The 26,680-nt window shown below is 40.6% G+C and overlaps 1 protein-coding gene across 2 annotated transcripts in view; it reads right to left on the reverse strand.

The window, feature by feature from the left end:
• Nucleotides 1-26,680, reverse strand: part of NRG3 (neuregulin 3) — a 1,219,292-nt gene that overhangs the window by 25,256 nt on the left and 1,167,356 nt on the right. For both annotated transcript variants that reach the window (XM_040242574.1, XM_040242573.1), the window contains exons 5-6: nt 19,600-19,702; nt 12,523-12,649 (exon numbers count right to left, since the gene is read on the reverse strand). In XM_040242574.1, coding sequence (XP_040098508.1) covers nt 12,523-12,649; nt 19,600-19,702 — 230 coding nt within the window. The remainder of the gene's footprint in view (nt 1-12,522; nt 12,650-19,599; nt 19,703-26,680) is intronic.

A 26,680-nucleotide genomic window follows, 5' to 3' on the forward strand; every position in this document is an offset into this window, starting at 1 on the left:
GTACTTAGATCTTGATTTCCTGTGTATATATGCATGCTTTGTTAAAACTCCATTTGTACAAATGTACAAAATGTCTCTTTAATCATGAAAGAGAAGATGGCACAGACCAGTCACTGATCCTTTCAGCATGAACTCAACTGGTTTTCTTTCAGAAGCCCACTTAGACACCAGGCAGTGCCGTATTTCTTGGGGAGGCACCCATCCTGACTGGATTCTCTGAAAGCCCTCCTTGTGGAGATGCCGCTGGGTGCTGAGGATGCCTGCCGCTGTTTGCACCATCACCTGTCTTGCTCCTAGCATGCTGTTAGTGGGGCCCTGAAATTGACAGGCCTGTCAGCTGAAGTAGAAGCATATCAAAAGTCGAGGAAGATATGCTGTTTCCAGGTCTGTCCCCTTCAAGCAGTTGGAGTTAGAAGGTTAAGTGAAAGCAGTGTCTGTGTTGGAAAGCAATGTTGACAGCACTGATAATCACCTGGTCTGGGATCCCAGGCAACAAAGACAGGAAGGAGGGTATCGTTAAATGGTTTCTGCAGTTTTCAAGGTCTTATCTCCACCTTGCTCTCAGCTCACCTAGGTCTCTATCGAAAAGTTCTTTATTGCAAACCTGACTTGTGAGCCCAGAATTTGGTGAGAGTGAGTGGTTATGACATGTTTTAGAGTGAGGTTTCATCTGGATCTCTAAATGTGAGTAATTAAAAACAACTTGACAGTCGTGGTTATTTTAAGAATGTTCGCACCATGCACCAGAGCTGGAAGAGCTGCAACAACTGCTGTCAAACACTAACACATTCCGCTGAAGAGGAATAATAGAGCTAGACATCATTCCAGACACCCGGCACAGCGAGCGTGCCTCCCGACCCCCGTCACCCACCCTCCACCATCTCGCCTCATCCAGGCGCCTGCTTCAACCAGGGGAACTGACAGCGCTTCAATCTTCCTCCTGCCAGGCTATCTCCCGCTGCTGCCTTCTGTAAGTTCTAATAGCTCTGTTCACTATTGGCCGTAGGCCTTGGCACATTTGTTTGTGGCATTCTTTGATTAGTATCTATCACCTACAGTCATCAGTAAGCTCCTTGAAAGTAGGAACACTGTCATTTTCGGTCACCATTATATCCCTGGTCCCTATGAAACGTTTAATACATATTTGAATCCACAGGTGAATCATTAAGAATCTACAGCAAATCTGTAATGCAGAATTTGATATTAAATAAGAGACCAGGTTTTATACTAAAACCGTTGAAAATTAGCTTCAATTCACAGTTCAAAGAAATTACCTCTTCTGACCAACTCCTATCAAACTATCTGATGCACTTCACCTCAGTCTCAAGACTCAGTGTAAATGTCACCTACTTCAGGGAAGGCTTTGCAGATTTCCCTATTCAATTTTAGATGCCCTTTTCCATTACTTGATACTAATTTGACTTAATGTATTCACATTATTTAAAAAGTAATGCTTACATATTTGTTTCTACCAATGGCCTATGTCAGTCATTTTAGTCATTCAGTCGTATCTGACTCTTTGAAAATCCATGAACCGCAGCACAGGAGGCCTCCCTGTCCATCACCAACTCCCAGAGTTCACCCAAACTCATGTTCACTGAGTTGGTGATGCCATCCAACCATCTCATCCTCTGTTGGCCCCTTATCCTTCTGCTCTCAATCTTTCCCAGCATCAGGGTCTTTTCAAATGAGTCAGTTCTTCACATCAGGTGGCCAAAGTATTGGAGTTTCAGCTTCAACATCAGTCCTTCCAATGAACACTCAGGACTGATCTCCTTTAGGATAGACTGGTTGGATCTGCTTGCAGTCCAAGGGACTCTTAAGAGTCTTCTCCAACACCACAGTTCAAAAGCATCAATTCTTTGGCGCTCAGCTTTCTTTATAGTCCAACTCTCACATCCATACATGACTTCTGGAAAAACCATAGCCTTGACTAGACGGACCTTTGTTGACAAAGTAATGTCTCTGCTTTTTAATATGCTTTCTAGGTTGGTCATAACTTTCCTTCCAAGGAGTAAGCGTCTGTTAATTTCATGGCTGCAATCACCATCTGCAGTGATTCTGGAGCCCCCCAAAATAAAGTCTGTCACTGTTTCCACTGTTTCCCCATTTATTTGCCATGAAGTAATGGGACTGGATGCCATGATCTTTGTTTTCTGAATGTTGAGCTTTAAGCCAACTTTTTCACTCTCCTCTTTCACTTTCATCAAGAGGCTTTTTAGTTCTTCTTCACTTTCTGCCACAAGGGTGGTATCGTCTGCATATCTGAGGTTATTGATATTTCTCCCGGCAATCTCGATTCCAGCTTGTGCTTCCTCCAGCCCAGTGTTTCTCATGATGTACTCTGCATATAAATTAAATAAGCAGGGTGACAATATATAGCCTTGATGTACTCCTTTTCCTATTTGGAATTAGTCTGTTGTTCCACGTCCAGTTTCACTGTTGCTTCCTGACCTGCATACACGTTTCTCAAGAGGCAAGTCAGGTGGTCTGGTATTCCCATCTCTTTCAGAATTTTCCAGTTTATTGTGATCCACACAGTCAAAGGCTTTGGCATGAGCTCCCGGAAATCATGCTCAGTCTCTCCTGTTTGTATTTTTTTAAGCTCTCTGTGTAGTGTCCAGTATAGAAAAGTGTTCAAAATTCATTACAGAATAAATGCCTCTCTATAGCAATCATCAAAAAAATTATCCAAAAAATATTGGTAGACTCTCTCTACCAATTATCAAAACAGAATAAATGCTTCTCTCTTCCAGTTATCAATACCAATTATCAAGGGATTAAATTTTTATTATTCTCCTTTAGCATGCAAATATTGTCTTCCAGTTCTTTCTCACTGAATGTTATCTCCACAAACTTGTCTTTCCTAAGATGGGAATTGAAAATCTATGGGAAGGGGTATTCTTTGTTCCTTTACTTTTCACTAATGTATAGTTTTTTTTTTTTTTTCCTTGATTTTAAGAGAGAAGGATAGATCTTCTCTCTTTTGATGACTTCTGTTTCTGATCCCTGGACTAGGTGCTGAGAAGTTTTACTCCCTTGACTGGTCTGGACGTTTTAACTCCAGTCCCAGTTCTGTCTCTTTCTCTCTCTCTCTCTCACCAGGGACACAGGGAATGAGGTCAGATCATCTCTCTGAGTCACAAGTGCTGCCTTTGTAAATGATGGTTTCGGGCTGAGTGCTTCCAAGCTTCTGCCAGGTCTAGTTCTGCAGCTTCTGAGTCTAGTGTTGCCAGGGTATCATGCTGCTTCACCGGACTGGTATTTCACGTCTTGTTCAATGACTGTAAAGTGAAACCCTTCCCCATGAATGTTAAATGAACTCAAGGGAATGCCAGACACAGCCAATTCATTTGTTAAACATTACAATTTGCAAAGAATATCGAGTAGTTAACCTGGGCTCCAAGATAAAATAAAGACAAATTTGCCTGATATGGTAAGCAAAGTAAGAAATTTTCCCTCCTAAGGATTGCAGTGTGCCTGGGTTACCTGTCTCCATCCATGCAGTAGAAATGAACGCCTGCAGTGGGGAGGCTGTGATCGAACTTCAGGGCTAGGCTTTCTGAATTTCCTAGTGGTCACACCTTGCAGCTTGACCTTGGACTCTGAACTTCTTCACCACTCTTGACATTTAGGAAAGATCATTTTCTGTCATGGAAGACTACCCCAAGCATTATAGGATATTTGTCAGCACCGTCTTGTCATAGATGCCTGTGTACTTCCCTCCCAAGTTGTAACACCCGAAGTGTTTCTCAGCTTTGCCAAATGTTCCATGGGGGCAACAATGCCCCATATTGAGAACCACTGAGCTATTGAGATGTGGGTTTCGTTTTCAGCTACTCACTAGCTGCCTGACTCAAGCTTTGAGTCCTAGATTCCTCTTCTTCATATTGTGGGTATAAACTCTAAGGAGCTGCTGTTAGGGCTAAATAAGGCTATGCATTTGTATTACTTAGCATGATTCTATGTCTGTACCCAGTACATGTTATTTGCCATGAGTATTATTTTATCATTTTTGTTATTATCATTGACACTGCTATTTCCTTGTAGCTCTTTTCCAAAGGAAAAAATATAGACCTACAAAAGAAAACTGCTTTTCTAAATTTTCTTTGGTACATTTGCATTTTAATATACACGCAGACTTTTCTTAGCCCTATGACAAGTTATTTCTTTCCCTACGGTTACTTGTTATTTGACCAACTGCTCAGATGTCCTATATGCTTCTTAAATATCTTAAGCATAGCATTGTAAGAAAGCAATGTTCTTATACATTTCGATTTCTTTTTAAGGGATTCATGATATGTATTCTCTACTACTATTTTCTTCCATAACATATGGCATGAAAAATTGCTGTCAAACTGTTATTTGATTTTTATAATAAAATTACGAACAAGGGTATCAGCATATAATTCACCAAAGAGTAAATCTGACTAGAAATATATGAAGAGATTACATTACCCTCTCAAACAGTGAAATTTAATTACAGAATACATTTTTTTCCTATTAAATTAGCGAAAGAAATCTTGACAAAGGTATAACAAAGTTGGTAGTGACCTATATTTTTTTTTTCTAGAATGGAAATTGATATGTGCCTTTAGGAAAGCAACTTGTTCATGTTAGTTTAGTCTTGTTAAAGGGATCTTCTCAGAAATCCCTTGAGCCCAGCCGACAATGTGTAGAATGCTACAGCTAGCATGTATAGGTTTTCTCAGCACATCTTGCACTCTTTCTTCAAGGTCCTTAATTGCTTTCCTCTTACCTATTCTCTGCCTGAACTCCCAGCTTCTGTGTAGCCTTTCAGGCTGTGGATCCCTTCAAATGTGTTATCCTAATGAAACAGGAGGCAAGGAGGCAGGGCATAACCCTTAAAAGAATAATACAGTCATAGGACATGGGAAAAACTGGTTAGAACCAACTAGGTCCAAGATGGCAGAAGATCTGACTTCCAGTAGAACTTGAACCTCATTTTATGCTCATTGTAATAGATTAGCATGCTAACTGACATACCACTGGTGCCAAGACAGTTCAGAGGGTAACCAAAAGAAGACCAAAAAGTGGGCAGTGGTCCAATTCCTAGAAATCCCCACTCCTTTCCTAAAATAGTTGGAAAAATCCTCCTAGTCATTAGTCTGTGAAATTACCCAGCCCATAAAAACTAACCATGCCTTATTTGGCGGGGCCTCTCACATTTTAAGGTGGCACAAACTGTCTGTGGAGTGTGTTTCTTCCAAGGTTGTTCTTGCCTTTTGCGATGGACCTCATTCTGTCTATAGAATATGTACCAACTCTTTGCGACACCATGGAATATAGCACACCAGGAGTCCCTGTCCATCACCAACTTATTCAAACTCATGTCCATCAAGTTGGTGATGCCATCCAACCTTCTCATCCTCTGTCGTCCCCTTTTCCTCCTGCCTTCAATCTCTCCCAGCATCAGGGTCTTTTCCAATCAGTCAATTCTTTGCCTCAGGTGGCCAAAATATTGGAGTTTCAGCTTCAGCATTACTCCTTCCAATGAATGTTTAGGGCTGATTTCCTGTAGGATGATCTGATTGGATCTCCTTGCAGTCCAAGGGGCTCTCGAGTCTTCTCCAACACCACAGTTCAAAAGTATCAATTCTTTGGCATTCAGCTTTCTTTACAGTCCAACTCTCACATCCATACATGACCACTGGAAAAACCATAGCTTTGACTAGATGGACCTTTGTTGATAAAGTAATGTCTGCTTTTTAATATGCTGTCTTGGTTGGTCATAACTTTTCTTCCCAGGATCAAGGGTCTTTTAATTTCATGGCTGCAGTCACCATCTGCAGTGATTTTGGAGCCTCACAAAATAAAATCTGTCACTGTTTCCATTGTTTTCCCATCTATTTGCCATGAAGTGATGGGACCAGATGCCATAATCTTAGTTTTCTGAATGTTGAGTTTTAAGCCAACTTTTTCACTCTCCTCTTTCACTTTCATCAAGAGGCTTTTTAGTTCTTCTTCACTTTCTGTCATAAGGGTGGTGTTATATGCATATCTGAGGTTATTTATATTTCTCCTGGCAATCTTGATTCCAGCTTGTGCTTCATCCAGTCCATCGTTTCTCATGATGTACTCTGCATATAAGTTAAATATGTAGGGTGACAATATACAGCCTTGACGTACTCCTTTTCCTATTTGGAAACAGTCAGTTGTTCTATGCCTAGGACTAACTGTTGCTTCCTGACCTGCATACACATTTCTCAAGAGGCAGGTCAGATGGTCTGGTATTCCCATCTCTTGAAGAATTTTCCACAGTTTATTGTGATCCACACAGTCAAAAGCTTTGGCATAGTCAATAAAGCAGTAGTAGATGTTTTCCTGTATTTCTCTTGCTCTTGCTTTTTCAATGATCCAGTGGATTTTGGCAATTTGATCTCTGGTTCCCCTGCCTTTTCTAAAACCAGTTTGAACATGTAATCCATGTCTATGCCACAACCACTAATGCCGGAGAAGCTGAAGTTGAACGGTTCTATGAAGACCTACAAGACCTTCTAGAACTAACATAAAAAAAAAAATGTCCTTTTCGTCATAGGGGACTGGAATGCAAAAGTAGTAAGTCAGGAGATACCTGGAGTAACTGGCAACTTTGGCCTTAAGAGTACAAAATGAAGCAGGGCAAAGGCTAACAAGAGTTTTGCCAAAAGAATGCACTGGTCATAGCAAACACCCTCTTATAACAACACAAGAGAGGACTCTACACATGGACATCACAGATGGTCAATACCAAAATCAGATTGATTATATGCTTTGCAGCTGAACATGGAAAAGCAAACAGTTAGCAAAAATAAGACTGAGGGAAGACTGTGGCTCAGATCATGAGCCCATTATTGCAAAATTTAGACTTAAATTGAAGAAAGTAGGGAAAATTACCAGGCCATTCAAGTGTGACCTTAATTAAATCCCCTACGATTATACAGTGAAAGTGACAAATATATTCAAGGGATTAGATCTGATAGACACAGTGCCTGAAGAACTATGGATGGAGTTTCATGACATTGTACAGGAGACAGGGATCAAAACCATCCCCAAGAAGAAGAAATGCAACAAGGCTAAATGGTTGTCTGAGGAGGCCTTACAAATAGCTGAGAAGAGAAGAGAAGCAAAAGGCGAAGGAGAAAGGAAAAATTTTACCCATCTGAATGCAGAATTTCAAAGAATATCAAGGAGAGATAAGAAAGCATTATTAATTGAGTGATGCAAAGAAATAGAGGAAAACAATAGAATGGGAAAGACTATTGTCTTCAAGAAAATTAGAGGTACCAAGGAAACATTTCATGCAAAAATGGGCACAATAAAGGACAGAAATGGTATGGACCCTACAGAAGCAGAAAATGTTAATAAGACGTGGCAAGAATACACAGAACTATACAAAAAAGATCTTCATGACCGAGATAACCATGATGGTGTGAACATTCACCTAGAGCCAGACATCCTGGAATGTGAAGTCAAGTGAGTCTTAGGAAATATCACTACAAACAAAGCTAGTGGAGGTGATGGAATTCCAGTTGAGCTATTTCAAATCCTAAAAGATAATGCTGTTAAAGTGCTACACTCAGTAACCCACTAAATTTGGAAAACGCAGCAGTGGCTACATGGCTTATATAGGTCAGTTTTCATTCCAATCCCTAAGAAGGGCAATGTGAAAGAATGTTCAAATTACCACACAGCTTCACTCATTTCACTTGCTAGCAAGGTAATACTCAAAATTCTTCAAGCCAGGTTTCAACAGTAGGTGAACTGAGAACTTACAGATGTACAAGCTGGATTTAGAAAAGGCAGAGGAACCAGAGATCAAATTGCCAACATCCATTGGATCATTGAAAAAGCAAGAGAATTCCAGGAAAATATATATTACTGCATTATTGACTACAGCAAAGCTTTTGACTGTGTGGATCACAACAAACTTTGGAAAATTCTTCAAGAGATGAGAATACTAGACCACCTTACTTGCCCCCTGAGAAATCTGTATGTGGGTCAGGAAGCAATAGTTAGAAATGGAAATGGAACAACAGACTCGTTCAAAATTGGGAAAGGAATATGTCAAAGCGGTATATTGTCACCCTGTTTATTTAACTCATATGCAGAATATATCATGTGAAATGCTTGGCTGGATGAAGTACAAGCTGAAATCAAGATTGCTGACAGAAATATCAGTAACCTCAGAAATGCAGATGACACCACCCTAATGGCAGAAAGTGATGAGGAACTAAAGAGCGTTTTGAAGAAGGTGAAAGAGGAGAGTGAAAAACGTTGTATTAAAACTCAACATCTAAAAAACTAACATCATGACATTCAGTCCCATCACTTCATGGCAAATAGATGAGGAAGCAATGGAAACAATGACAGACTTTACTTTCTTGGATTCAAAAATCCCTGCACACGGTGACTGCAGCCATGAAATTAAAAGATGCTTGCTCCTTGGAAGAAAAGCTTGACAAATCTAGAGTGCATTAAAAAGCAGAAATGTCACATTGGCAAAAAAGGTCCATATAGTCAAAGCTATGGTTTTTCCAGTAGTCATGTATAGATGTGAGAGTTGGACCATAAGGAAGGCTGAGCACTGAAGAATTGATACTTTTGAACTGTGGTGCTGGAGAAGGCTCTTGAGAGTCCCTTGGACTGCAAAGAGATAAAACCAGTAAATCCTAAAGGAAATCAACTCTGAATATTCATTGGAAGGACTGATGCTGAAGCTTCAATACTTGGGCTACCTGATGTGAAGAACTTACTTATAGGAAAAGACTCTGATGCTGGGAAAGACTGAAGGCAGGAGGAGAAGGGGACGACAGAGGATGAGATGGTTGGTGGCATCATCGACTTAATGGATATGAGTTTGAGCAAACTCTGGGAGATAGTGAAGGACAGGAAAGCTTGTTGTGCTGCAGTCTATTGGATTGAAAGAGCTGAACATAACTGAGTGTCTGAACAATGACAACAAAACTTCTAAATGACACTATGCACTAGGGCCATGACACTTCCAAGTCCAACCACAAAAGTTCAAAAAGTGGGCAGTGGCCCAATTCCCAAAAGAGTTGGGATACTCCTCTCATTAACCTGTGAAATTGCTGAGCCAATATAACTAACTACCCCATATTTGGGGCAGTTTACTGTCTTCCAAAATGACCCATATTCTGCCTATGGAATGTATATCTCTCTAAATAAACCTCCTTTCCCTTTACTGTGGCTGCCCTTTAATTCTTTTCTGAGCAAAGCCAAGGACCCTCACTTGATAGCTAGGCCCAGGGACTCACCCACTACTTAGGGCATGACTCTCCTCTTGTGCTCTATTTTTCCTGCAATGAATGTGGACACTCAAAGGCTAGTCACACCCCTGGTCTTCAGTGAGTCCCTGGGACAGGATCCAAAGTTTAATAATGGCCAGCTAATAGACACAGATGGCTTAACCTCATTTCTAGGACCAACCGTTGGTCATTTTTCTCTTCCCTGACTCTGTAAGCCCCGCTGTTTCCCTTCCCTACTCCCTTGAGACAGGAGGTACCTAGGCACCCCAGGATAAAGAAATTGGAGATAAGTTTCCTGTGGACTGAAACTCCGGGATAAGAATAGCAGGCCAATGGAGGAAAAGGAGGCTTGGCCCTGCCCAGATTAAAGATAACAAAGCATATATTTCTCATTCTTGCAGTTAGAGAAACTCACACATGCATAGAAAGCTCCTTGGAGGTCAAAAGAGGAGTGATGCTGAGTCTACCTACCCACAGTCCTCTTCAGGGGAACCTATCTTGGCAACGAGATACAGATGCACATTTAGTAGGATCCTACCAAACACTCAGAATTAGGCAAATCTAAACAACTGGCCAAAGGGTAACCAGAAGAAATGCCCCATATAAGTGATTTAAACTACCGTGAGGGCACAGCTCTCTGAGTCTGCCTGTGTATCTATCCATACATTCTAGACTTTTTCCTCCTAATAAACACTCCGTTTCACTGCTTTCTGTCTTTGTGGGGATTCTTTCTCTGCAAAGCCAAAGGGCCAGAACCTTGTCATTGGCCACTGGTGCAGTGACTAAGCTTTGGTTCTCTCACCCCAAGACCAACCTCAGTCTCTGGCCTGGAACCAAATCCTGCTTCAAGCTGCTGCAGGCTGAGCCAGCCAAGATCACCCTCATTCTCCTTTTCAAACACCCAGTCACCTCTGTAAGAATAGAAGTTGTGTTCAAACAAGATCCTCTTCTGTAATGCAACAGTATATCACTAATCAAAAATCTGTTCTCATTACTATAACTAGCCTCTTGCTTTATCTGTGATAGGTTCAGTTGCTAAGAAGCCCTGCATTACAGTGTTTGTTTTATAGCAATGGGATAATACTCATTAGAAATCACTAACAAAAACATTTGCTCTGTTTCAGAAAAGAACAATCCCTACACACAGCCGTGATTATAAGCTTAACAAAACTTTTCTGGGAAGCGATTATGATTTATGAATTCTGCATTAAGCATCTAAGTACATCTGTCACACACTGCATAATGGCGACTTTCTGGGTAATGATTTCCCCAAATCACAAATGATGTTTAAATTCCCAGTGATTTACACATTTGAAGGGTGTGAGTGTGTCTTGGGTGATTGTGTATTATACTCAAATACTAGGTTTATACCACCACCTTTGTGCTTTCCTTTTGGGGTCTCAGAATCTGGAAGTGCAGTCTTACACGGGGGCAAAGAATTGCTACCCTGACAGCAATCGCCAGTCACGTCTTAGATGGCTTTTGTGAAATGGAGCAGGACCCATGGAGTCTTCCTGGGTACAAATCCTTTCTGTGTCCTCATTTATTATGTTTAGCAAATAGGCATCAAGCAACCTCCTTGACTGTCCTTTAGTTGTAAAGAGCAGATTCAAACAGTTACTAATTAGAGGAGGGAGGGGATACAGAAATGAAGGGGAACAGTCAGTAAAAGATAGAGCAGCATGGGGCAAAGTCCTGGCTCCTTTTCATGAAATACACATAACAATTTCTTTCAGTTCTGCAGGAACTAAGGCCCCCACCCAGAGAGAGGATAGCAACTTCAGGCTGAGCACCAGCTTTCCAGAGCACCAACCTGTCATTTCACCATAGACCAATCAGAAGAATGGGCTTCCCTGGTGGCTTAGATGGTAAAGAATCCAGCTGCAATGCGGGAGGCCTGGATTTGATCCCTGGGTTGGGAAGATGCCCTGGAGAAGCCAATGGCAACCCACTCCAGTATTCTTGCCTGGAGAATTCCACGGACAGAGGAGTCTGGTGGGCTACAGTACATGGAATCACAAAGAGTTGGACACAACTGTGTGACTAAGCACAGCACAATCAGAAGAAAGTCTGCACAGAGTGGAAGATTACAAACCCTGATCTCCTCCCCAAACAATTTGATTAACCCTTTAAAACTGCTCTTTAAAACAGAGCAGAATCTTGTTAAGTTACACTTGTCTCTGGAGTACTGGGTTTTGAACAGTGAGCAGCAGAACCTGACTTCAGTAACATTTGCTTATCTTTAGCGTTTTTCAATATATCTCAGAAATCATGAAAAACTAGAAAGAATACAGAATTCGAGACTTCCCTTGTGGTCCCATGGCTAAGACTCCATGCTCCCAATGCAAAGGGCTTGGGTTGGATCACTGGTCAGGGAACTAGATCCCACATGGTGCAACTAAAGATCCTCTAAGCCACACTGCAACTAAAGAATTGTCTCAACTGAAGATCCTGTATGCTGCAATTAAGCCCCAGAGCAGCCGCAAAAAAAAAAAAAAAAAAAAAAAGAAAGAAAGAAAGAAAGAAAGCAGGATTCAAAGAGCTTGTATTTGACTTCAAATTCTGGTATCTGTTTAAGGTGTGGTGTTAGGAAGCACCAATCCCAGGACTACAACTCTCCCTTCCCATGTTTATGAGCTTTGATTTTTCTCATACCCTTTAGTTCAGAGTCGTGTGAATATAGTATGTATTCTTAGCATTCCCTGGGTTTATTCTTTCTGCTTATTCTAGTCTCTAGTCCTTGGCTTTCTGACTCCCTGATGAACCTTGCCTATTCTTCAAAATCCAGTTCAAGCCTGCATTTTTTGCTGCCTCCACTCCTGCCCCCACCACCTCCCTTTGGTCTCTTCTCCCACCTCTGTTGCAATAGCAACCCTCTCATCCCACAAACCTCCTCTGGTTGTCTGTATTTTTTCACTATGTCAGTTTCCATACAGTAAGGAACATCGTACCCCTAGCGCCTAGCATGATCTCTGACACGAGGAAGAATTCAGTAAGTGATTATGGAACAAACAATTGAAGCTCTTTTTGCTTCCAGAGATTAATTATGTTACAGATTGTAATCAAGAGCTGAGAATTAATTTTTCTTTCTTTTTTCCAGTACTGTGTGCACACACAAAAATGCAACATGATTTAAGGAAAAATCTACAGAGTACTGAAAAAAATAGGCAAGTGTGATCACAGGTTCTGCATCCCCTCTGACTGGGAGCAGTGAGAGTGGCTGTGGGAAGGGATGTATGGACATGTCACTTACATTTTGTAGCTGGACATGATTCTTCACCAAGTTTTCGGACTTTGCCATTGTGCTAGATGCTTTGAGACTGTAGTTTTTACCATTATGTGGCTCTTTCAGCTGCTCTTGAATTTGTTTAGCTTGTTTCCTGCAAGTTTAAATAAATCCATGTATAAATAGTCACATAAATTTATGCCTATTTTTTTCAGGTTCATTCACTCCCAACATCTATACTTGTCATTTTCTATAGCAAGATAAACTCAGTTAACAGAGTCTTCCCTTCATTTTCAACCCCACCAAGAAATACTTGGCATTACCCATTAATAGCCAGGATTCATACCTCCTGGCACTCTAAAGGCAGAAATGTAATGCATTATTCTCACCCTACTGGATGTAAGAGGTCCCTAACCTTGAGTGCTCAACTAAAGAGAATTAGGAATGCTCTGAAGTTACAAGTAGACAACTTTGACGCTTGGACCTAGCAGCCACATATAACATATTTGCAAAGTTACGTTTATATCTGTCCATTTCAGATAGGTATAGCTTGACTGGATAACTTACACACATGCCATAACAGGGGTCTATTTTCTTTTTTTATAGTTTAAAAACACTTCATTTATTTTTACCATCTGCCCTGAATGCAGAATTTATTAGAACTTTCTATGCCAAAACCAATACAGAATTGTAAAGTAAAAATTAAAAATAAATAAATTAATTTAAAAAAAAAATTAGCTCCTGAAGGATTAATTTATAAGTAATAAAAATTAACTCTTGAAAGATGCCAAGCATGATTTGAAGTGTTTTACATGTCTTAGCTCACTTATTTTTCACAATAATTCTGTATGACAAGGCACTAATCCTATGCTTATTTAATAGATGGGAAAACTGAGGCACAGAGAAGTTAAATAATTTGTCCTAAGTCAAACAGCTAGACAGTGGTAGAGCTGGGTTAGAACCGAATGAATCTGGCTGCACAGTCCTCATTTTGAGGCACTGCTCACGAATGTCAAACCACTTGCCTATGGTCACACTGGTTCTTGGTGGGAAGGCCGAGACTAGTCTCAGGTTTTGGATTCTAAGTAAATTACCCCTGCCTGCAAATGTGGAGTGACTGTTTGAAGTGTACAAAGTACTGCCTTATTAGCTGCTCTCCTAAGAGCTTTATAGCAATTAACTATCAACAAAAGACCCAGTACCCATGAAACGAACAAGCAAACAAACTTCACAGAATCATCTGCCCTAGACTTCTGCCTCTTTCCCCAGGGTCCATGCCAAGGACAGAGCCTTTGGTGGCGACTATTCACCGTCTCTCCGTCTCTTGAAGTGAGTTTTTTGAGGTAGACATCCCTCTATGCACCATGGGCTTGAGTATCAGAGGGACTGAAATTTGAATTCCAGCTCTGTGTCCCAACAGCTTTGCTTTGATTCCTCAAATCAAAATGACTGATTCCCCAAACTTCTGTGAGCCTCAGTTTCCTCCTCTGTCAATGGAGTTTGGATAAGCTCTCTTCCATAAATACTGTGGACATGTGGAGAGTATTAATCAGTTACACTCCTCATCACTTAGTAAGCTTAGTTATATAGGCAGATGATGGAATCAAGACACTGGCTCAGAGATAAAAGAAGGGATCTTGTTAATTGCCTCTCTCACAAGCAAGTCACAGAATTGCTACAAGAATTGGAGGTCTGTGCATTATCATCTCCTCTGAATTTGAAATACTCATGTGATGTCATTCTGTTTAAATATTTCTATCTTTTCAATTATTTGGGGGGCTTTTATCTCCAGTACTCTTAGTTATTTTAATATACTTGTAATAATCTATCTACTTCCTGACAGCTAATCTGTAGCCTGATGTTAGAAACAAATCTATCCTATCAGCATTTTAAGAAGCACAGGAAAGCCACAGAATCCTGTCAGGGACTCACTGATGAAGCAGATGGGAGATGAGGAAGTTCTGCTGGAATAAGTCATCAGGAGGCAGTAAAGGGGGCTTCACACAGAGGGAGAACATGGTCATTTTTCCAAGAATTAGCTGTAGAAATACTAACGATCTTTTCAGTAATTCCCTAATTCAGCATTTGGGAAATGTAAACATCTAAAGGAATTTTCCTCATAAAAATGTCTGACTGCATTTCCTAAATCCTCTTAATAATTTGCTTTCCTTTAGCCCCCTCTTACCTTTGTCTTGACTCACTAATATTCCAGAACATATGGGCTTCCTTTTCTAACCTGCCTCCTTTCCTATCGTCCCTCAGCTCTCTCAAGGCACACATGTTTGTCCTTTCACCGTCCCCTCAGCAGATGGGAACAAAGGGAAGTGAGAAGCATCTGTCTGCAATGCCATCAGCTCTCAGGAGAGCAGCGGCTCTGGAGAAGACAAGATACGAGTACTGCACCCTGCAACACACTAGCCTAACAATGTCAGCGTGATTTCTAGAGTTCAGTGAGTTTTAAGTTGCTCTGGGTCAATTCATCAGGAAGAAATGAGACGTACAGTGGTGGGATATCAGACCCAACAAGTCCATCAGGAGATGTTGTTTGTGATGCTGCAGGTTGGCTCCCTGCGGAAGCAGACACTGAGACAGAGATTGTGTGCAGGATTTTTATTAGTGAGGTCTCTTAAGATCGACACCTGTGGAAACTAAGCGAAGGAAGCAGGAAGGGGCAGAAGGAGTTGGAATGTGATACAGGCTCCAGTGAAAACCTCAGCAAATCCCACAGGGAGCTCCAAAGCTGGCGTGGCTTTCACCCCAAGGTGGGGCAGTGGTCTAGGCCTTCAAAGCCTCACACTGACCTGTCATCAGATGCTGGCTATCTCAGGTCAAGGAACTCTTATAACTGTGTACTAGCTTATATTAGTACTTATGTGTACTAACTTACAACTGTGTGGGGACTAAGGCCACCACAGATGAAGAGAATCATAGCATCATATCAGAACACCCATTGCCTGTCCTTAAGTGCCTTGCTTTGTGATCTAAAATCTCTCCAGGGGATGAGATACAGTCAGGGCAAGTTGTAGCACATCTGTATTCTACCCATAGCATCAGTTCCCCTTTTCCCTCCTGTGTTTTCTCAGTTGTGATAATTATTTGTCCCAGTTCCTGCTCCTGGAACATCCTTCTGTTGCTGCTGTTCAGTCACTAAGTCACGTCCAGATCTTTGTGACACCATGGGCAGCAGCACGCCAGGCTTCCCTGTCCTTCACTATCGCCTGGAGTTTGCTCAGACTCATGTCCATTGAGTCGATGATGCCATCCAACCATCTCATCCTCTGTTGCCCCCTTCTCCTGCTGCCCTCCATCTTTCCCAGCAGCAGGGTCTTTTCCAGTGAGTCGGCTCTTCTCATCAGGTGGCCAAAGTAATTGGAGTTTCAGCTTCAGGATCAGTCCTTCCAATGAATATTCAGGACTGATTTCCTTTAGGATTGAATGGTTTGATCTCTTTGCTATCCAAGGAAGTCTCAGCAGTCTTCTTCAGCACCACAGTTTGAAAGCATCAATTCTTCGGTGCTCAGCCTTTTTTGGTTTAACTCTCATCCACCATTACTCCTGGAAAAACCATAGCTTTGACTATATGGACCTTTGTGGGCAAAATGATATCTCTGCTTTTTAATATGCTGCCTAGGTTTGTCATAGTTTTCCTTCTGAGGATCAAGTGTCTTTTAATTTCATGGCTGCAGTTACCATCTGGAGCGCAAAATCACCTCCAAAATCACTGTTTCCACTTTTCCCCCATCTATTCCACATCCCCCCGCCCCCGATGTATCTCTTTTCCTATTTCAGTTCATTTTCAGAGTTCAATTATGTCTTGCATTTCCTAAGTCTAATAAGGACTCCCGCTGCCAGCCTTATACTTCTTAGCCCATACGAGTTAAAAGTAAAAGGGAAATCTAGAAGAATTTATAGTTGCCATATGAGCCGTATCAGCCAGATTTGAAAGGCTCAATTAATGGTTCCATTAACTACTTATCGGAATACTTGAACTTTTTGGAATTGATGAGAGAAGAATTTATTTCACTGTGACCTTCAAAGTGGTTGGGGTTCAATTAACTCAGAAAATTCTCTGAATTCAAGAAGGTGTTCCTTACTTCTTGTTACCTATGTTCAAACTTTCATTGGCTAATAATGTGCTGTAATATTCTATCAGGTGAGGTCATGCCCTATCACAGATGACAAGAGAATGGAGAAAGAACCAGAGTGGCAGGACCCGAATAATTATGGGAAGTAGAACAAATAACCAAGAGAATGTTTTCGTAAAGTCCTGATTCTCTCTGGACACAGTAAATTCCAGTGTATAGGATGGAGATTCAAGTGAATTTATCAGGAAACCAGTGATAGACATGTCCCAGAATCCTAGAAGACTTAGGACTTCCAAGATGAGTTTAAAAAAAAAAAGTATACACATTGAAAAAAAAAATCTTATAATGTTTGAAAGTAAAGAAAAAGTAGAGCCTGTTTATTCTGCTATCCCCAAGGTTTCTGAAGGGAATTAGAATCCCAGGAATGAGGGCAAAGAAACTTGTGCCAAGGTGTTAAAAAAATTTTACATCACTTTCAGCTATATTAATTAGATGCTTGGTGTACAGTGTGGCCTTCCTCTCAGAGAAAAATAAAGGAAAACTATGCTTGGAAATTGTCCTAGAAGAAGGTAATATTCTCTAAGTCTCTGATGAGAACTACAGCTCCAGTTGGAAGAGTCTTCAAATTTCATTATTCCTTTGTTATTTTTAGACATATATATATAATAAATATGTGTCCTGGCTGGGCAGGCATAAAGATAACAGCCTCCTGATTACTCATCTCCCACTGGTTCAGTCCTCTGAGTCTCCCATTATGCATAGAAAGTTGAACAGTGTTTCCATGAAAACCTCTGACACCTTGCTGAGCCCCAGGAGGATGTGCTCATCACTGAGCCCACTTGCAGCCCACGGAAGGAGAGGCTAACAGCTCTGAAGATAGAAATCCTCTAGTTACCCAGCTGTTCTCTGTTCTTGTGACTGTTGTTATCAGTCTTTTCTTTAAGTGTGGTACAACTACAGGTTATATTCCAAAAATAAGCGATTAACTACTTCTTCATAGTAATTTGCATATTGTTAAATACACAGCTTTCTCCCACACAGCACTTGCAAGGTGACTCTCCTAATGCCCTGCTGAGTGTGATTAACCCTCTCGTGCTCAGGGAACTCTACTCACCTTGTAGCTACCCTGCCTGTAAGTTCCAGTGTGTAGACATCCTAGGTGTTAACAACAATAAGCCTTCAATGAGTATTTACTTTTTAAACACTATGCTGCCTTCTTTACAGTATTATCCCACTAATCCTTAAATTCTCTAAGGTAGATATTATTTTGGGCCATATTTTAGCTACATACCAAAATGGAAGTCAAGGCTGAGTGTAATTTCCCTAATAATACTGAATAAGCAAGTGGCAGACTGAAGATGTGAACACAGCTTAGGCTGATGCAGGTAAAATCCTGACCATGAAACCATGTAGCCTGTTAAGAACATAAAGAGCTATGGACTGCAGCAGGGCACAACATTCCTGACTCACCTCAAGCAGTTTCACCATCTAAGGGGAGGACCACATGAGTCAACATGCTGGGTGGTGAAGAGCATGCAATTTAAAGTAGAATTGTAGAGATGCAAAGACCTGTTGTCAATTTCCTACTGTGGGGCTTTGACAAATCAATACTTTAAAATCAAATTCTGATGTGATTTGAAAAATTGAGCAATAATGCATAATTTCAGTTGTTGTGAGGATTGGGAGATAATGAATGAAAAGCCCAGTATCCCTGATAAAGTGTTCAAAACTGAACACTAACAACTACCACAGCCAAGAGTTGCTTAGGAGACACAACAATGAAATATAATGTGGTATCCTGGGGGGTGGAGGGAAACAACAGCAAAAAAACACATGAGGTAAAAACTAAAGATATATGAACTTTAGTTAGTAACACTATTCCACCATTGTTCCACTGTTTGTGACAAAGGCAGCATACTAACGAAAGACATTAAAAATAGGGGAAATTGTGTCTGGGCTATATTGGATCTATCTGTACTATTTTCATGGCAATTTCAAAAATCTAAACCTATTCTGAAATGGTTTATTAAAAATAGTTACTAATTTTAGATTCATATCTGAGGCTCTATTATTTCTTAAAATTGCTGTTCTTTTTGAAGATCGACACACACAACATGCAGACAGGTATCACAGACTATATTTGGAAACTGATCCATTTTTAGAAGGGCAAATGGGTAGAAAAATACAAGTCCAAAGAAAAGCAATTACTTGTTGGCTTGGATTCCAGACAAGCTGTAGGAACAGAATCTATACCAGCTTCTCAAGGCCTGTCTACCTTACAAGAAACCAAGCAGTATAATAGTTTTATCTGTATTTCTTCAGGGCAGATTATGTCATTTACATAAATAAAATACCTCTGTCAATGTTATTTGTAACATGTATATGTAAACATATATGTATATACACATGCATACTTATAAATACATATGTATATTTTTAATTCTACTTTACTAGTCAGAAAAAAACAATGCTTTTGGCAGAAGATTTGGTTTCTTGGCAAGGCAAGTATAGGGCATATTCTAGATGTCCATACTAACTGGTGAACCAAGGTAGCTTTTATAGTGTTCATATTTCACATTTGGCTAAAACCTTTATGGGTATAAAATAAAACGCTATAAAAAGAATAGAGTTTTGGTTTTTTTTTTCCATAAAAGGTTAGATGTTCAGCAGTGACCTCTCTTTTCAGAAGAGTTAACTCCTTAGTGACAGGCTGATGTTGAGCCTTTAATTCTGGCAGGCCATCAAAAAATGCAAAGAACACAGAGTGTTCATGATCACAGAGAAGAATGATCACTGTGTGCATCAAAGATGAACCACACACACACATACATGTATGCACACGCAGTACACACTCCCCACAGGCTACCAAAGATTCAGAGTCATTTAAGGATGTCTGATGGGCCCGTGTGCACAAAATCCTTCTGCCTAGAGCTCAGACTGACAACTTAAAGAAAGACTGAGAACTTAAAGTGCTTCCTCTGAGAAGTAACCTTTGAACACTTGAGAGAAATGGTCTTACTTGCTTTTGAAGTAGAACGCTGCACAGAACATGCCCACGATGACAATTCCAAAGATGATACATGAAATTGACAGCACCTGCCTTTGATAAACTTCTTCACTCTCTGCGAATTTAAAAAAGAGAATTAGAACGGAAGTTAGCACGGCTCAGCAGACACAATCTCCATAGTTGTATTTTTGAGCTGGTAGGAGCCAAGTTTTTTTTGTTCCTATCATCAATAGGAAACACGAGGACATTACTACAATTTAGTGTCTTTGCAATGGTCTACAGGACAGCTATTATTTTTTTGTATCTGCATGGGTAAATAGAACTCATGTATGGATATCACAATTATGAATCTTATCAAAAGAATTTTCATGACTTTAAGACTTAGTAGGAGCATTTAAACATGATGGTGGGGGTCCCAAATAATCTGCTATCAGAAACTTCCTATTCCAGTGATGACCTCCAATTTATGTGATACTGATGACTGTGTTTTCTGATTTGGTCCTTGGCTGTCAGTCTCCCTTTCATCCACCCACTACTATGACTGACATCATGAATGAAAAAGGACTTCAATGTACATGTGAATATTTACTTAGTCATCCTGTGACCTCCTCAGTACCAATAATCTGGCAAAATAACCTCAACCTCTACTACCAAGGTTATATCTTAGAGCTTCTTGATGCAAAAAAAACAAGAATCAAAAACAAACCATTTCAATTTTTGGACATTAGCATTTATAATTCTAGCACACTTTCTGAAATATGTCTACTGCCACAGTTCTTTCATCTCATCAAGACCTTTCATCCATAGGTCTCAGAACTTTCTGTTAATTATCCTCCTCTTGTCTTCATTAATTTCTTTACATTGCACAAGAGACTATGGTCTATTTACCTTCCTTCCTTCTTTGTCCCTCCTTGTCTCTCTTTCATTTTTCCTTTCTTCTTCCTGTTGGTATTCCTCCCTCCCCCTTCCCTCCTTTCTTCTCTCATTTTTCCCTTCCATCCACCCACTCATTATGCACTGTATCTTCTCTTTGGATATGACTGTACATTTTAAAGCTTTTTTTTTGTTGTTGTTGTTACTGTTGTTCCTTCAGTAGTATATTAGGAAACAATGTACTATTAGAACTATTCTCTCTCCTCTCCCCTCTTAGGCTTTATTTCCATTTTTAATGTCTTTATTCAGACTGGAATATAAAAAAAATAAAGACAGAAATCAAACCCAAGAGAATATCACATTATCCACATTTTTGAATAAATGAAAAGGGGCAATTATGTGGCCCTGGCAAGACTTTGTTGACATTTAAATTTGGAAAGATTCAAATTAAAGAGAAAAAAAAGTATGTCATTGAGACCTTGTTTGGACATATACCATCCTAAAGAATGTCATTCTTTTCACCCCCACATTTGTAAGCTCATTAAATCTTCCAAGTGAACTTGGAAACAAGTAGGTAGATCTACCAAGTTATAAAGAATTTCATTTCACTAAGTTGCTCTGAGTTGGTGACTCTAATGAAATAAGTATGACTTACAGATAATAATCTACTCCACCCTGCTTCTGCCAATAAAAAGAACTATGAGGATGGTGGATTATAGTACCTATGAAAACAAAACAGGTAAGACTGTGTTCACTACAAGAATGATTTCTGCATAAAATCAACAGGGTGTTTTTGTTCATTTTTTGAATCTAGTCAAATATAGCTTGGGGAAATGCACAAAATCAATTCTGAGTTTAAATCAAGAGTGAAATTAAAACTCCAAAGACTGTGAATGGATTTATAGACCCAGATGGAGTTACAGTGCTGGTACTCTCAATGCCTTTGGTTCAGAGTGCTGCACAAGAACAAGGCTGCAGAGGGGCAGGAAGCAAGGGGGTGGAAGCCTGGCAATTTTTGCGTTTGACTTTCATGTTAGCCACCTCTAATATGAATAACAAAAGATATATTACTTTACCTTTATAAATTTTAATTTCTACCTAAATGAAGGCTGCTGCTACTGCTACTGCTGCTAAGTCACTTTAGTCGTGTCTGACTCTGTGTGACCCCATAGATGGCCTCCCACCAGACTCCTCTGTCCCTGGGATTCTCCAGGCAAGAATACTGGAGTGGGTTGCCATTTCGTTCTCCAATGCATGAAAGTGAAAAGTGAAAGTGAAGTTGGTCAGTCATGTCCGAGTCTGTGCGACCCCATAGACGGCCTCCCACCAGGCTCCTCTGTCCCTGGGATTCTCCAGGCAAGAATACTGGATATTTCCATTGATATAAAATGCTGACTGTAATAAATATTGTAATAAGGAGGTATATAATCTGACAAAAGGTATCACATGGAAAATTGACCTATTCACAGAGTCCAGAGAACAGAGATTTTAAATATAAAACAGGATCCAATTAGGCAAGAGGAATAGGGATGGGCAAAGTGGTCCAGGAAGAGAAGACAAGTTGTGCAAAGGCTCTTTGCTAGGATATAAAATGGCAGGTTCAAGAATCTGGAAGGTTTTTACTCTACCACTGGGCCTTTGCAAAAGTTATTTTCTATTTCCCACCAGCTTAGCTTCCCAGTTGGTGCCAGTGGTAATGAATCCACCTGCCAAGGCAGGCAACACAAGGGACAAAAGTTTGATCCCTGGCTTGGAAGATCCCTGGAGGAGGAAATGGCAAGCTACCCTGGTGTTCTTGGGTGGAGAACGCCATGGACAGAGGAGCCTGGTGGGCTACAGTCCATGGGGTTGCAAAGAGTCAGACACAGCTGAGTGAGCATGTACACGATGCACAACCAGCTTAGCAAGAGCAACACAGACACAACAGGACACGGTACACAATGAGCATGTCTTTACAACAGCAGAAAGGCACTGAAAAATTTGAAAGAGGAGAGTGATATGATAATATTTGCATTTTTTCTCTGCAATTTACAGAAAAGATTAGGAAGGGTAAAGTAAATGCAGAGTCCTCTTAGAAGGCAATTATATCAGCTTAGACATCATGAGAAACACTGGGCTGGAAGAAGCACAAGCTGGAATCAAGATTGCAGGGAGAAATATCAATAACCTCAGATATGCAGATGAAAGTGAAGGGGAACTAAAAAGCCTCTTGATGAAAGTGAAAGAGGAGAGTGAAAAAGTTGGCTTAAAGCTCAACATTCAGAAAACGAAGATCATGGCATCTGGTCCCATCACTTCATGGGAAATAGATGGGGAAACAGTGGGAACAGTGGCTGACTTTATTTTGGGGGGCTCCAAAATCACTGCAGATGGTGATTGCAGCCATGAAATTAAAAGATGCTTACCCCTTGGGAGGAAAGTTATGACCAACCTAGATAGCATATTCAAAAGCAGAGACATTACTTTGCCAACAAAGGTCCGTCTAGTAAAGGCTATGGTTTTTCAGTGGTCATGTTTGGATGTGAGAGTTGGACTGTGAAGAAAGCTGAGTGCTGAAGAATTGATGCTTTTGAACTGTGGTGTTGGAGAAGACTCTTGAGAGTCCCTTGGACTGCAAAGAGGTCCAACCAGTCCATCCTAAAGGAGATCAGTCCTGGGTGTTCATTGGAAGGAATGATGCTGAAGCTGAAACTCCAGAACTTTGCCCACCTCATTATGTGAAGAGTTGACTCATTGGAAAAGACCCTGATGCTGGGTGGGAGGGATTGGAGGCAGGAGGAGAAGGGGACGACAGAGGATGAGATGGCTGGATGGCATCACCGACTCGATGGACATGAGTTTGAGTAGACTCCAGGAGTTGGTGATGGACAGGGAGGCCTGGCATGCTGCGACTCATGGGGTCGCAAAGAGTTGGACGTGACTGAGCGACTGAACTGAACTGAACTGAGACATGATGGATACTTCTATGGTAACAGTAACAACCATGATGAACAGTTAAAAAAAAAAAAAAAAGGTGAAAAGCAGTTAAGTTGAAAAGACTTAATGGATTAGACAATAATACTCTTAACTAAGATGGAGTATATCAGAGAGGAATCAGATTTATAAAGAAAGATGTCAGATTCAGCTGGACTTATGCATGTATGTGTTGGTCACTCAGTCATGTCTGACTCTTTTCAACCCCATGGACTGTGGCCCACTAGGCTTCTCTGTCCATGGGATTTTCCAGGCAAGAATACTGGAGTGGGTTGCCATGTCCTTCTCCAGGGGATCTTCCCAACCCAGGGATCAAACCCGGATATCCCACATTGCAGGCAGATTCTTTACTGTCTGGGGAAGCCCAATGTTGGACTTGGTGAGTTTTTAAAAACCTATAACATATCCAACTAGTGGTGTAAGGTAGACATTTAAATATACAGATTTGAGTTAAGATAAAATGAGAGTTCCAGATATAAATATTCAGGGTTATGCATATACTTAAACCAAGTGCGTTGACAAGACAGCGCCAAGAGAAAATATAGAGTAATAAGGGAAGAATGTCTAAGAGCTTTGAGAGACTCAAAAATTTCATGGAAGGGTAGATGAGGATGCTGCAGAGCAGATAAAAAACAGATCAGCCAACCAGGAAAGGATTAAAAAAAAAAAAAGGAGAGAAAACACACAACAACAATAAAATATGACAATATCATAGAAGAAAACATATGGAGTTTTTCTAGAAGAATAGGCTATTGAATGTTTCTGAAAGGTCAAATGAAATGCAGTCCTTTAATTCAGGGACATAGAGGTTCCTGGAGAATCTGCATGAGCAATTTGAGCCCGCACAATGCCCTGGGGTCTCTGTTATGTTCTTCCACATACTGTAAGGCAAACGCTCTTTCTTCAGACCTACCACATGTTCTACCACTTAGCCTGGATTGAGAGTTTAGAATTCTAGCCCGACTCTAGAAAGCAGAGAATGCCTTATTTATAATGAGGCTACCATTACTTTCACTGCATATGTGTTGTGAGGATTGAGCGAATTAGAATATACTGAGTACTGCAGTGCCTAACTTGGAATAATCATTAAGTATTAGGTAGAATCATATGAAATTGCTGTGGGGGGGCAATAAATGGCTGGACATTGACCATTTAATTTGGCTCCATCGAATGTATGGTAATTTACTATTCTAGGGAACATCGACATTTTTGCATTTCATTAATGCAAACAGATTATGAAGTCACTTTTGAGGGCAAAAACCAATGTCTCATTCGACAGGAATTAGTAACGGTTGTCTGCATTGTCTCCCAATTCTGTACCATTTCCTCTCCTGTTATACACAGGACTCACTCTTGATCATATTTCATATTGTCAAGACGGAAACAGAGAAGGTAGTAATGTTATGGTAAGTTTTTAGAAACCGACATTGGACCAGTAGAAGAAAATCCTTTAGGCAGGCAGCCTACCCCAAAACTCTGAAAAACACCATGCTTCCCCATGCTGATCCCACTCTTCTCTTGAACCTGCCTCACTCAGGAAGCAGTGTGGTTGACTGGTGTGAACACCCTCTGTTTAAACACCAGCTACAACTGTTTTTATCTTCTTTCATCTATTGTCTTTATCAATAATGGGGAAAATGCTACACACTTTACATATTTGTTCAACACGTGCTTTATGTGTGTGCATGCTAGTCGTGTCCGACACTTTGTGACCCCATGGACAGTAACCTGCCAGGGTCATCTGTCCATGGGACTTTCCAGGCAAGAAACACTGGAGTGAGTTGCCTTTCCTCCCCTAGGATCGAACTCATCTCTCTTGTGTCTCCTGCACTGGTAGACAGATTCTTTACCACTGAGCCACCTGGGAAGCCAGGAAAACACAAATAATGGGTCTGAGTGGCATGTAATGGATACATAAAATGTCGGTTTCCTTCCTTTCCCATTTTTCTCCTGAAGCCAGCATTGACGCAAACAAAACGAAACAACTGCTTTGAAAATACTCTCTCTCTCTTATGCAAAACTCACCTTACCCACAGGCAGTCAGTGATTTGCTGTCTTAGGGTCTCTCTCTCTGTGCCCTGAGATGTATACTGAAGGAATTTATTTTTACGTCATTTTCTTTACTCATGGTTCCTTTTAATTTTACTTGTGGTGACTGAATTTTTCCACTAGTAATTTTATATTTCCTAACTAGAGACGGCCCCATCACTTCATGGCAAATAGATGGGGAAACACTGGAAACAGTGACAGACTTTATTTTCTTGGGCTCCAAAATCACTGCAGATGGTTACTGCAGCCATGAAATTAAAAAAACAAAACAACAACAACAACAACAACAAAAAAAACACTTGTTCCTTGGAAGAAAAGTGATGGCAAACCTCAACAGCATATTAAAAAGCAGAGACATTACTTTGCACACAAAGGTCCATAGAGTCTAAGTTATGTTTTTTTTCAGTAGTCATGTATGGATGTGAGAGTGGACCATAAAGAAGGCTGAGCGCCGAAGAATTGATGCTTTTAAACTATGATCTTGGAGAAGACTCTTGAGAGTCCCTTGGATTGCTAGGACATCAAACCAGTCAATCCTAAAGGAAATCAACCCTGAATATTCATTGGAAGGACTGATGCTGAAGCTGAAGATCCAATACGTTGGCCACCTGATGCAAAGAGCTGACACATTAGAAAAGACCCTGATGCTGGGAAAGATGGAAGGCAGGAGGAGAAGGGGATGACAGAGGATGAGATGGTTGAATGGCATCATTGATTCAATGGACATGAGTTTAAGCAAGCTCTGGGAGATGGTGAAGGACAAGCCTGGCATGCTGCAATCCATGGGGTTGCAAAGAGTTGGACATGACTGAGCAACTGAACAGCAACAACAACAACCTAGGTATTTTAGCAGATGCAATGCAAGCGTTCCTCCTTGGGGAAGGGCTATGTCTTTCGCCCTCTCCCCCATACTAACTCTTTGAGAAGGAAAGTGTGCTCCTGATTCCTAGAGACCCAGGATCCTTGGAAAAACTGTGGGTACAGCACTGTTTGCTAAAGCATGAGATAGCTCACAGCTTAGGTCCTAATGTTCAAGGCTGCTTTTGGAAGCTGTAGCAGTCTTTAGCATACTAAAAATCTCTCTGTGAATCCTTGTTAAGCTCTACTACATTAAAAAAAAAAAAAGATGCCCAAAGAAAATTATAACCTCAGTTTTTATATAGCCTTTCCTATTGGATAGCTTGATATTAAGGATAGA

Source organism: Oryx dammah, unplaced genomic scaffold (assembly GCF_014754425.2).
Source record: "Oryx dammah isolate SB20612 unplaced genomic scaffold, SCBI_Odam_1.1 HiC_scaffold_6, whole genome shotgun sequence".
NCBI classification, from domain to species: domain Eukaryota; kingdom Metazoa; phylum Chordata; class Mammalia; order Artiodactyla; family Bovidae; genus Oryx; species Oryx dammah.